This window comes from Gopherus flavomarginatus, chromosome 7 (assembly GCF_025201925.1).
Source record: "Gopherus flavomarginatus isolate rGopFla2 chromosome 7, rGopFla2.mat.asm, whole genome shotgun sequence".
NCBI lineage: Eukaryota > Metazoa > Chordata > Testudines > Testudinidae > Gopherus > Gopherus flavomarginatus.
The window spans coordinates 68,506,957-68,519,481 of record NC_066623.1 but is presented as its reverse complement, the minus strand read 5'-3'; the positions used below and the strand labels follow the sequence as shown (position 1 = coordinate 68,519,481).

General features: G+C 38.0%; 1 protein-coding gene across 3 annotated transcripts in view; it reads right to left on the bottom strand.

Moving 5' to 3' along the window:
* Window positions 1–12,525, bottom strand: part of CDC73 (cell division cycle 73) — a 185,395-nt gene that overhangs the window by 158,939 nt on the left and 13,931 nt on the right. For all 3 annotated transcript variants that reach the window (XR_007775378.1, XM_050961449.1, XM_050961448.1), the window contains exons 3-7: window positions 10,901–10,970; window positions 10,052–10,114; window positions 9,910–9,962; window positions 6,662–6,750; window positions 3,401–3,617 (exon numbers count right to left, since the gene is read on the bottom strand). Coding sequence is in view for 2 of the 3 variants with exons in the window: in XM_050961449.1 (XP_050817406.1) it covers window positions 3,401–3,617; window positions 6,662–6,750; window positions 9,910–9,962; window positions 10,052–10,114; window positions 10,901–10,970 (492 nt within the window). In the remaining variant the exon portion in view is untranslated. The remainder of the gene's footprint in view (window positions 1–3,400; window positions 3,618–6,661; window positions 6,751–9,909; window positions 9,963–10,051; window positions 10,115–10,900; window positions 10,971–12,525) is intronic.

The window sequence follows — 12,525 nt, the reverse complement described above, 5'->3', positions numbered from 1 at the left end:
CCGGGGCCCGACCCCGCAAGAGTTTTCTGGGGCCCCCGAGCGTGTGAAGGACCCCATTCCAGGGGCCCCGAAAAACTCTCATGGGGGCCCCTGCGGAGCCCGGGGCAAATTGCCCCTCTTGCCCCCCCCTCTGGGCGGCCCTGCTTGCTGATAGGCATTTTGAAAAAATTTACCAAAATAATTTAAACTGATGTGATTGTAGTATTTTGACAAATAAAATATGCAGAATTTTACAGAATTTTAAAATATTGTGCGTAGAACTTTTATATTTTTGGCACAGAATTCCCCCAGGTGTATGGTATACATCTTTAAAGAAGGAAACCAACGCCCATTATTCTCAATGTTTTATTCTGTAGCTGTTCTACTTAAAGGTCCAATTTTAAATTATTGTTGACAGAGTACAAATCCACTCTGGTAAAAAACATTTTTCAGCTGAAGAACTTACAATGGGAATTTCTTATTTTTTTTCAAAGATTTGTAGCATTAAAAATGTGAATATCACTTCTGGCATATGTGAACCAGTCAATATTTCAGTTCAAATTCTTTGAAATTATATAAATATTTGACAAGACAAGTCTAACCTTCTCTCTAGAAATAGATTTAGTTGTCAATAAAGTGACTGCAATGGCAAGACCTCATGCTACCTAATTTGGTGAATGTCAATGCTTCAGACTCCATTAAGCGCATGCTTTACAAATCTCTTAGTAAACAGCATTTTCCTTTACAATCACTGAATAGAAGCAAGATCTACGGTAGCAAGACCTGTCCAATTTAAGGGGAAGGTTGATCTACACACCCTTAATCTAATCAGAAATAAAAGTACATATTTCATTTCTGTTAAAAACATTTTTTACTGCTCTTTCAGTAACCACTAAATTTACTATACCTGAAAAAAAAAAAAAAAGTGAATTCCTCTAATACCTCTGTTTACGTTGTGCATTTGAGAGCACTTTGCATACAGTTTCCACTTTGTGTTGGTCTTTCACACAAAGGTAAGAAAAATGCCTTAAAATAGGAAATTGTGGCCGTAAAGAAAAAAATTCAAACACTTGTAAAGCAACTGAGAAGCATATGTAATGTTGGAAACTACTTAATCTGTCTTAAAAGTTGACTAAAGTTCAAGTTGGTAGTGTCCTTTAAGACAAGTAAAATCAACTGTGTTCCCAATTAGATGCTTTCACTCTAACCTGAAGATATGCAACACTGCAAAACTGATTCTAAACAATTCCTCTTCCAAAGGAGTTCCAAAAGTGAGCTGCTTTAAAGGAAAAATAGGCTAAATAACTGATATCAAAAAGTGTGGTTTGGCTCTGAAACGTGATTATACAAAACTGGCACCTACTTAACAAATCTGTTCCTTTGTGTATTCAATCATATCTGCCAACTTCTATGACTAAAGTTATTATAGTTTTTCACTCCTGTTGGCCTACCAGAAAAAAACGCAGCAAAGCCTGAATGAATCAAATTCTATTCCAATTTCCACAGAATTCTTCACTGAGGGCAGGTCTACACTACAACCAGGATCAACGCTCTGAGATCGATCCACCAGCAGTTGATTTAGCGAGTCTAATAAAGACTCATCAAATCCTGCAGACCACTCTCCAGTCAACCCCTGTACTCTACTCCCAACAAGGAACGTAAGGTAAGTCGACAGGACTCCCCCACAGGGTAATTCACGTAGCTGGGGTTGTGTACCATAGGTTGACTTACCACAGTAGTGTAGACATAGGCTAAATTGCAGTCATTTAAACTGTTGTAAACTAATTGGAGGAATCAGGGTTGCACCAAACCTATATTACTGGCAGTGCTGTTCAGTGTTCAAAACCTAGGCAGAATGATCAGCTAGGATATTTTTTTATGCTTGTGGACTGAATATATCTGATCTACGAACTGTGGACACACTTTAATCATGGAAGACCATACTACCATTTTTACACCATCACTTTTCCAAGCCCAAGCACACTAACAAATTGAGCAGGGTTTTTTTTGTTTTTTTTTTTTAATCATTTGTATGACGGCAAGATGTGGTTACTTTCTTTTCATGTTCAACTGGTATAGCCAAGTAACCTTGTCTTTAGTTGATTATTTCTCACACCTACATAGTACACCTTGAGCTACTGACAAAACAAGGCCGGCCCAAACCTGCACTGAGAACTGTGCCAGTAGAGTTCTGGAAAGAGATCAGTTCCTCTTTCCTTTTAACTATTCCAGTTTAGATGCTACTAAGGCCACATCTGCACTACCACTTACGTTGGCAAAATTTATGCCGTTCAAGGGTGTGAAAAAAACACCTCTGTAACCGATCTAAGTTTTTCTGGCATAAGTGGTAGTATGCACAGCGCTATGTTGACAGGAGAGCATCTCCTGCCAACACAGCTACCGCCACTTGTTGTGATTTTATTATGTCAACAGGAGAGCTCTCTGTATCAGTATAGCTGTGCCACTTTAAGTTTGCTAGAATAGACATGGCCTAAGTCAGGGGTCGGCAACCTTTCAGAATTGGTGTGCCGAGTCTTCATTTATTCATTCTAATTTAAGGTTCCGTGTGCCAGTAATACATTTTAACATTTTTAGAAGTTCTCATTTCTATGAAAGTCTATTATATATATATAACTAAACTATTGTTATATGTAAATAAGCTTTTTTAAACGTTTAAGAAGCTTCATTGAAAATTAAATTAAAATGCAGAGCCCCCCAGACCGGTGGCTAGGACCCGGGCAGTGTGAGTGCCACTAAAAATCAGCTCGTGTGCCGCCTTTGGCACGTATGCCATAGGTTGCCTACCCCTGGCCTAAGTTATCAAGCAAATGACAAGGCCCAGTGTAATGAAGATAAAAACACTCTCTCTCAACTGAGCTTTTTCCAGGTATGCCAGTGGCCCTTCAGCCTACTGTTTTCCCGCCACACTGTGTTTTGTTAATCTTCCTCCCTGCTCCACCATCAAATCTATTTCCATTTTGTAGGGGGGAAAAGCTCTAGGCACTGCCCATGGAGTTTAGGGCACGAAAGGCTGGGCAAGAGGGTTGAAACTGACTTAGCAATGCATTACAGAAACTCTTCAGAATTTTTTTTTTTTTTATTCCTATCTTTAAATCCTACAAGTGACATGACCAAGAAGTCTAGTTATTTAAAATCTGGTAAAAGGATCATCTGAGCAGCAGTAAATTCAGTTACTATTTGTAGCTGTCAAGACAGAAAGGGTGGCAGAGAAAATTACAAAAGATGAAAAGAAAATGAAATGGTTGTTACCTAGGTGTTATATCATACATGTTAATATCATTCTGTTCAACTTAAAAAAAAACAAAACACCAAGGAAGGTTTTTTCCACAACTACTCAACATGGGCAATGCATTTAGCCTCTAAATGCTGGTTCAAAAATATTGATAACAAAAAGCATTACCTTGCCTGTGCTTTGTAAAATTGTAGTTCTTGTCCTCCACACTCTCTCCCTGCTGACAATGTCTCTGGTTACATCTACCTCCGCATCAACAAAACTTCTTTGTTTAAGAGCAGTTATGTCATCATCCAGATCTGTCTTGATTGTAGATCTTTTCTTCGCCATGATTTTTGCTTTGATAGCAGCAATTTTTTCCACAGACATGGCTTCAGACAAGGATCTAAACAAGAATATCAGAGGAGGCTGAGTAAAGGCATACATAAGTTATAAGTTTTGTGTTCTGAAGTACATATGAACTATCAGCCTCGATTTCCTCCCAAACTACTAGAAGTTCACATCTGTGCCATACATCGTAAGGTGGTCTCCGCAGAGACATCAGCACTGCTACTTTGGCCATTAGAGCCATTCCCTGACAGATGACTTCCCAAGTAATTTAAAAACATCACAAGAAAACTAACACAATATATAGAGCGAGAGAGAGATGCCAACGCTTATGAAATGTACAGCCCTGGGACTAAAGGATTCAGGTTACTGTATGGACAACACTTGTCCCTCTGTCACCCACAAATGAATATCGTTCAAGTTACCTGTCTATTCAATCCTTGGCCACTGCTCGTGTTTGTAAAAAGAGCGTAGTTTAGTACCTGCTATGGTAGTAGTTTTGTTATGCTGACACTTTTCCTCTAAGAAGTGGATCAACATTACCAATTCATTTCACCCAGACCAAATAGTCAAGATGGCATTAAACTCTGCCGCTACAAATCTGTGCGGTATTTCAAAGAGTTCTTCTTGAGCCAGTATTTCCCCATCCTATATTTTTAAGTTGCATATGTGTTATGTTTTATGTTAACACACTTAATGTGTTATGTGTTTATGTTTAAATGTGAACAAAATGAAACTCAGCTACCTGATAGCCTAACTCCAATTCAGATACTATCATTCTCAAGGTGAACTTCAGAATAAAATGAAAATTGAGTTAGGCAAAGAAGTCTGTGTTTAAGTCAATTTTCATTTTATTTTGCAGTTCACACTGAAAAAAGTATCTAATGATCATCTGATTGGAAACCATTCTATTTATGAAAGTAAGCTATGTAGAAAGGGATCTTTTTGTTTGTGCAGTTTGTTTTTTGTAGTAGCTTAACTAATTCAACAGGTATGCACACACTTTAATACCTTTAAATATTATGTCACTTGCATTTTAAATGAGTGTCTTTTGTACTATTAAAAAAATTAAAAAAAGACATGATAGCCAAAAATTAATGAATAATCAGCAATCCTCATTGCAGCATTGCCTGGTACTCCACAGAACACCAAAGGCAGTCTGTGAAGCCATCCGAACATCAGGAACACCATGACCCTCAGTGACCTGACTCAGTACAAAGAGTAGGTCACTAAACTTTTTTAAGTTAGACAGTAATTAAGAATTCTTATTGCAGTTAGCCTTTAATTGCACCTATGCAGGTGGCAGTCTCCATCAATGAAAGGTATGTTTCATCCTGGATTTAGGTGTTATTTGTGGATTCTAGATCATCACTTCGCTAGGCTCTGAAAGTTCTTTCAAAGCTAGTGGATAAGATGAACGCTGGAATAGTAACAACTGAGGCCTCCCTATCACACTGTCTGTACAGTCTGAAGAAAGTTCACTTGATAAGGAAAAGATATTTGCTGAAGTCTTGTTCATTGTGGCATTCACCACAGTATCTGAGCTCCTCACAAACTAAGTAATCCACCACATCCCCTTCAGATTTGGAAGGGATATCCTCATTTTACAGCTGGGGAACTGAGGCACAGAAGAGATTAAGTGACTTGCACAAGGTCACCCAAGAAGTCTGTGGCAGAGGTAACTGAATCCAGACCTTCTGAATCCCAGCGCAGAGCCTTAATAAGACCACTCATCTGTCCATTTGCATGTCTATATAAACTGACATAGAATGTGTTTAGAGTACAACTCTGGCATTCTCGATTACTGAATTCTTCAGTTTGAAGGGACAGAGAAATAATATACCTTTTTGCTCCACTAACTGGGACTGCTCCAATTAGCGTTCTAGGCTTTTTCAAATAGTTGGTTCCAAGTATTTGAGGGGCAAAAGGGGTTTTTTGTAACTTTTCAGAATGCTTTTCTTACTAAGAGCTCACCACTTCTAGAAACATTCTGCCTAGCTCTGAAGTGGACTGTTTGCTCTAGAACAGCTTGGCACCATTTTTATTCTTTCATAGCTGAGAAGTGCTAGAATAAGGAGACATCCAAATGCTCTGTCCCTTCCCCCAAGTCTCTTGAGTTTTCTTACTCAATTAGCCAATTAGAGTCTGACATATTCCACAATGCCAAACCCAAGATGTTCAGAAATATAACAGAGTCTTTGCTCCATGCTTTAGCAATCTGTTCTAGGGAGCTAGGATGGGCCAAGGACAGAACTTGGAGGGATCCTGAGGTAATAATAAAAGGATAGATCTAAGCAAGGAGAAAGTGGGCGGAGGGAAATGATGGGCAGTTATGCCCACGAAACCTAAGGCCTTTACATCAGCCAGGTTTTGCCATGGATCCATCAGCTTCTTTGCCCAGCTTCGGGGAAATCCAGTTTAAGGCTCTGAAGGATGTTCATCTGTATCCCTATAGAATTTTGTAGAGGTACAAAGGAAACGGAAACCGCTGAGCTATTAGAATCCTTAAGATGCTGATGACTTCTTGTGCCAATGAAAGTCTTCCTTCTCTGTAACCTTCTCTGCAGAGCTTCATCTACACATCTTATGGAAGAGCAATCCAATTTAGAGACCTAATAGGAGACTCATCTGTGCTTCAGCTCGCTTCTTGCAAGATTTTACTCTTTCTAGAAGCAAAGTGGACACACATTCCTCAACAACTTTGGGTGTTGTTTTAAATGCAGGAGATAAAGGGTAGCTGCTGTCCTCGATGGTGTTTCCCATTTTATTAGCCTGTCTATGTAATACTATGGCTGAAACAAGGAAAGAGGAAAACACTAGTCAATGAGACAATCCAACTGTCTGATCATTTCTGGGTGCTGACTGATCAGTCACTGCTGTGAAATTACCCCTCCAAAACAGGAGAATGACCTCCAATCACATGAAGCTCTGCCGCAGTCTGATGGCTGACATTTTTCCACAGACAGTTTTTCTGCAGAAATCCAGGGAACCCCTCAGTGGGGCTGCTGGGACATACATTTGAGAACAGATGAAGTAACTGGTCGGCTTTACGGTCCTTAAAACTAGCAATTACTATCCCAGGAGTGAAATAAGATTTCTTACCTGATCTGCTCTGTCTGCACAATACCTTCTTTATGCCCCTCCAATCGAGCTGCCAGTCGCTCCTTGTCAAGACGCACACACTCTTCATCCTAGTAGCAATAACAATGTTTATTTATAAAGCAGCTTCAGTACAATCTCTCTGCCCTCTCTGAAAGCAAGATTAAAACAAACTTCACAGAAATCAGCATGTTTAACTTTCTATGACTAGACGAATTCCTTGCCAATCTGGTGTAGTTTTGTAGCCATACTGCACGGATGAATTGCCGAGTGGTAGACTACTAAAAATTGATTCTTGAAAGAACACCGAGTAGTTAACAACTACAGAAAGCTAAAAGTCACCTCTTGAAAGTCACAGACAACAATTTAAAGAATGGCTTCTATGTTGGCTGCCAGAGCACATATTTCTTGAAATATGGAATTATATCACTTCACTTTCTCTCCCAAAGGAAATTTAAACGGTATTTAAGATTTGCACAGATATTTAAGTGATGTATAAGCACAGAGAAAGTCAAATTTAGTTTATATCCTGATGCAGATCTTCTCCAAATGGCACTCCCAAAACAAATTAAATTAACTAGTTTAAAAAAAAAAAAAGCCAGATTCTCTTGTTGAACTGTGCTTAAGGCAGAAATGTAGTGGGAAGAGGCAGCAAAGGTGGACTTATGCCATCTTTTCAGCTTTTTGAATTTAGGGCTGGTCAGAGTCAGTTTGGCACCCAAAAAATCTTAAAGCAGCATCAAGTCTGATCCAAGTTGCATCCCACTCTGTAACTTGAAGGGACCGTTGTGACAGTTATAAATCACTGGAGCACACTGTAGCTAGCCAAACTCCTACATCAGGCAGATATGGAGTCACTACACAGGGAGAATCCCCAGGTACCTGGTTAAACGGGCTTTATAGACTTTGAGCTGCTAGAACAGCACAGTGTTTTCTTTAAGAACTATTTACAAAGAAGTCTGATTTATTCTGAAGACCATGATAAGAAATCTGCAGTATCACTGAAGTGAAGCAGAACCATAACTTGATCTGATAATGCAATAAAGTTGTAGATCACTGGTACTCCATCACACTGCCCCCTAATGTCTTTGCTCCATAGGAGTAGAGTCTTTGCACACTACTTACAGCTTCTCATGCCACTGCACCCAAGCACAAATAATGCTCCAATCAAATGTCTATTGAAGAGCTGAAGTGGTTGCAAAGATTAGCTCCTTCTGAGATGCAAATACAGAGCGACAGCTGTAAACTGATGTGGCATCTCCCTGTTTATTTTACAAATAATTGCAAGGCATAACTGCTAATTGAAAGAGGGGCTCCCAGACACTAGTGTGAATTAATGAGGTTGTACTGTATACTGCCTATTAGAAGGTGAAGAACTTAAGTTAAACATCTGTGACAAGTGTTAACATACTGATGTGGGCCCCTGAGTGGAAGATATTTATCTAAGAAAGCAACAGAAACAGTTTCTTTAACATTAACTTTAAGAAACAGGTATCTCCCCACCCCCCAGTTAATTTAAATGGGTTTAATTGATTTTTCAAAAAGATTATTTGCATCCATCAAGTTGCACACAACGAATTCTTTGCAGTGACCACTAATCAGCACGAGTTAGCCTTAAATTAATTAGCTTTTAAGTATTTTGTTATTTTCATCAGCAGGGTAGGTAAATCGAGCAATCATACGAAACAGCTAGGACACAGGAAAGAATGAGGACAGACAGGATCCATCTATATTGCAAGAACTACTTTTCAGAGGACCTGGTTACAGAGCTGTCTCCTGAACAGAGCTGCATAGATCAAGACTGCAGCATGGTTTCAGAATATACTTAAACCAGAGTTTAGTCTACATAAGATGGAACTGTGTCCAGAGACAACTGGGTGCCTATACTGTGCTGCAAAGGTCTTGGTCTGTCCAATCTTGTTTTAACTATATCACAACATGCCTGTGATGTAAACATAAAAAAAATGGGCAAAACTGTGGCATTAGCATAGACAAGCCCTTAAAGTGAAGCTATGTTGTATGTTTTTCTACATCTGAAAATGAAGCAAAAATTGGTAGAGAAACTGTTAGTAAGTCATATACTCAATTACTGATATTAGTGCTGCTTGAATCATTCATCTACTAAGCACCAGGCTAGTGAAAGATTGGAATAATTTGCAGTATCTTCACTAACAGTGAGCACATCTAATCCACTTTATCAGCAATGGCACCACTTCCCTAAATCTTTTGAGGATGACTGTACTGTCAAACAAGTTACTTTTCCACAGCAAAATGGTAAAAATAAGTCATGATTTTAGTTTAAAATAGGACCAGTTACAGGACAATATTTTAATTGTTTGCTATGGAAAATAATAAGTTAAAATAGTAGGAACATTTAGTAATATTTAACTGGTAGTTTCAGACCACCTAAAAAGAAGCCTATAATACACAGGATATATGTACAGCCAATTTCATAGAGGAATCTTAGCAAACAACTGACCAGGATGATACAAAAAGGTAATTGAGAAAAAACATTAAATCAGATTTTGTCACAGAATCATCGTCTTGACTGTAAGTAATGCTAACCACCTCCTAACTGAATAAATAATTGTAATATATTGCTTTGAAGATGCACTTGTGTAAGTACACCATTAAATGAACTATCAGGATGTCAGGTCAGACTAATGGTAACAACGGTGGACTGTAGTTTCACATGTTATCAAGAGCACTGAAGTATGAGAATAAGTAAACCAAGTACGATAAGGATCATTAACAAACACACCTAGAATAATGATGGGAAGATGTAAATTAAAGGTCAAATGCTTTGGTCCTGAATGGGGACGTAAGAGTAGCTACATGTTAAGAGGATGAAATGTGCCTAGGTATTTTTAATTCCAGTAAATAGGATTTAGGTCCCAATCCTTCATCCCTTATTCAAGCAACAAGGTTAACTTCCAGCCATGTGATACAAAATATACATCTGATCTATAAAGTTGCAGAATTCCCCTCTTATACTACAGACCACTTAAGTGTGTTAGAATTTAAAGCCAGTAAAGTCAAACATCAAAGTTCAAAGGAGAAGCTGAAATTCCTACTAAGTATTGGTGCACAGTCTCCATTTAATTCACATAAACAACTCCCATTCACATTAATAGGAGAAGTATGTGAACCTACAGGAAAGGAAGTTTATCTAAATTACACTACCAGAGAAAAAAAATCTAGTCAGTCCCAGAAGAAAAACTCAGATGGATGACATTAGTCATTTGCATTACCTCTATTCTTGGTTTCTTTGCTTCTGCTAATATTTCATCTGCCGCTCTTTTAACTAAAGGGGAAAAAAGATAATTAAAAATGCAGAATCGTGGCAGGTTTTCATAAAATTCATACCAACACTGCTTAGCAGTTAAATCATACCTTGAGTGGATCGCTGAAGACCAATTTCAAGTGGTGCACTTCTGTCTATACTTGATGACGTTGCTAAGGTTCAAACACAAAATTGTATGTAAGTATTCAAAGACGTGAGCACAGGAAGCAAACAGCACTGCAAAGGTAACAAATATTTTGTAATCTGGAATCAACTCTCTGTGTAAATTCACTTACATTTGTAAGAGGAAATTAAACTAATGGCCCCCATTGAAATAAAAAAATGCTTATCATACATATCACAAAAAGTGAGTAGCCTCAAATTCCAATTTAAAAAAAAAATACAGTACTACAAGAAAAACTGCAGAAAAAATATTGAAAACACAACATGCATTAGTATTCATCTACAGACAGGCTAACATTCAAGCACCTCTCTTCTCTGACTATAGGTAACCTAGATTTCAATGCTGGAAGACCATACAAATTGCTATGCTGCTAATGAACAAGTGTTAGCATGTAATATATCATTTTAGCAAACTGTAGGACTCACTCTCAATTCTGGTATAGGAATGTGTGGTGTTACTGAATAGGTCTTTTTCACACTCTAGAAAAAAGTATATGCACATCCGTACCACACAGAAGCATTAACATCTGAAGAAGCTGTTGGCTCAGCTGTCACAATTTGTTTTATCATACAACTACTAATGACACAGAGACAGACAAGTGAAATTCAGAACAAAGAGGTGGAAGAACACTTGTAAGCCCATCTGAACAGGTCTCATACACTCCAACATATATACAGGTTCATATGGCCACTCTTGTTTAATCTCCCCCTCTCACTGCAAAAGTGAAGCAATAAAATGCAGTATAGCAGTGCTAAAAAGGAAGAACTTCACTCACATGTTTCCCCATTTAGGTACGCAAGTAGATCTTTTCTGTCAGGTCTTCTTACCACAGGAATGTTTTCAGTCTGAAAAGAATTGAAGATTTTATTTTAGATAGACCACATCCAAAAACAGGATGCCTCAGAACAAAACCCCAAACCATATGACATGTATAAAGTTTGTGAGGAAGCCACTTCCTTTATTTAGAAGTTGCTGTTCACAGATACAATTTATTTACAATATAATTTGTGTAAGATCTTTTGGAAATGGAGACGGGAAGAATCTTCATCTACTAGGTTTTCTAACAAGTTTATCCACGGTGCTTAGTAACTATAAAAGAACATGCAAGCTGTTTTTGTGAAAAAAAACTGTTGTTGGCAACACGATAAAACAAAACCACTAAATTTCATGTCTTCTTCCTTTTAAAATTGTTCACAAGAATGATCCTATTTTTCAAAGTTTTCTTTTACAGTAAATCTGTTGAGTATTTGAGTTTAAAATTAAGCATTTGCACATAAAGCCAAGCTTCACCAGGAAATGAATTATTTCATAAAATGAACTAAGTGCTTAACACTTGCCATGGTTCCTGCATGGTTACACAGTAAACCATAAGCTAAAATAGGAAGAAGAGAAAGGGCTACTAAGCTTTATCCCCAGCCTACCCAAACACTTTCAATAACATATTAAAAATATACAGCTGGCTCCACTTAAATGCATAATGGTACGTGTAACACCAATGTACTGTCCACATCAGCAGCCAACAGATTGCAGTTACTTTTCAAGCAAGGAATGTTCTAGATACATCACAAAATAAATATTAGGCAACTGCTCAACATTGGTGGATGCATAATTCATTTAAGCTGCATTCAAAATTCAAGGTGCACATGCTATTCTCAACTTAATTACTTCCAATAAATCAATGGCAACATTGGGCATATCATTTAACACCTTGGCTCATTTCTGGGATTATCTATGATACCTCAAGTAATACTCTGGTAGACAGATTTCATTCTAAATTGGTTAGAATGTCTGACTAACCTATTATTTTAGCCATCTGAGCATCAAAGTAAATAGCTACAATTTTGGATTTGGGTGTAGTTCTTTTGCATGCAGTATGTCAAGGTAGTCTTATGATTATGCATCTAAGCAGAGTGTAGAATAAACTAAATTACCTTCAAGTAAAGTCTACTAGATGGAAACACACTGCAGGTAAGTAAATTTTTAGCCTAAAAATCTTTACAGTATCTCTTTCAGTTTAGTTGGCTTGTCACAAACATATGCTATCTGAAAAAAACATTAAGGTTATAGCCACTTGTCATAAACATATAGATAAGCGTGGCATAAAATCCCTCCTGAGCAGCTGTACTGAATCTTTACCTGTATAGGGTTAAGAAGCTCAAATAACCTGATTGGCACCTGACCAAAAGGGCCAATAAGGAAAAAAGATACTTTGAAATCTGGGGTGGAGGCTTTGTTTGGGCTCTGTTTGTTCCCTCTCCCACAACAGAAGCCAAGCGGGGACAATGTCTCCTGAAAATATACCTGGAATAATCCATCTAAGAATTACAGAAACTGTAAGGGAGGCAAGGAAATGCGTTCGGTTACACTGGTCTACAATTTTTTAGAAGTCATCTGCTTCAG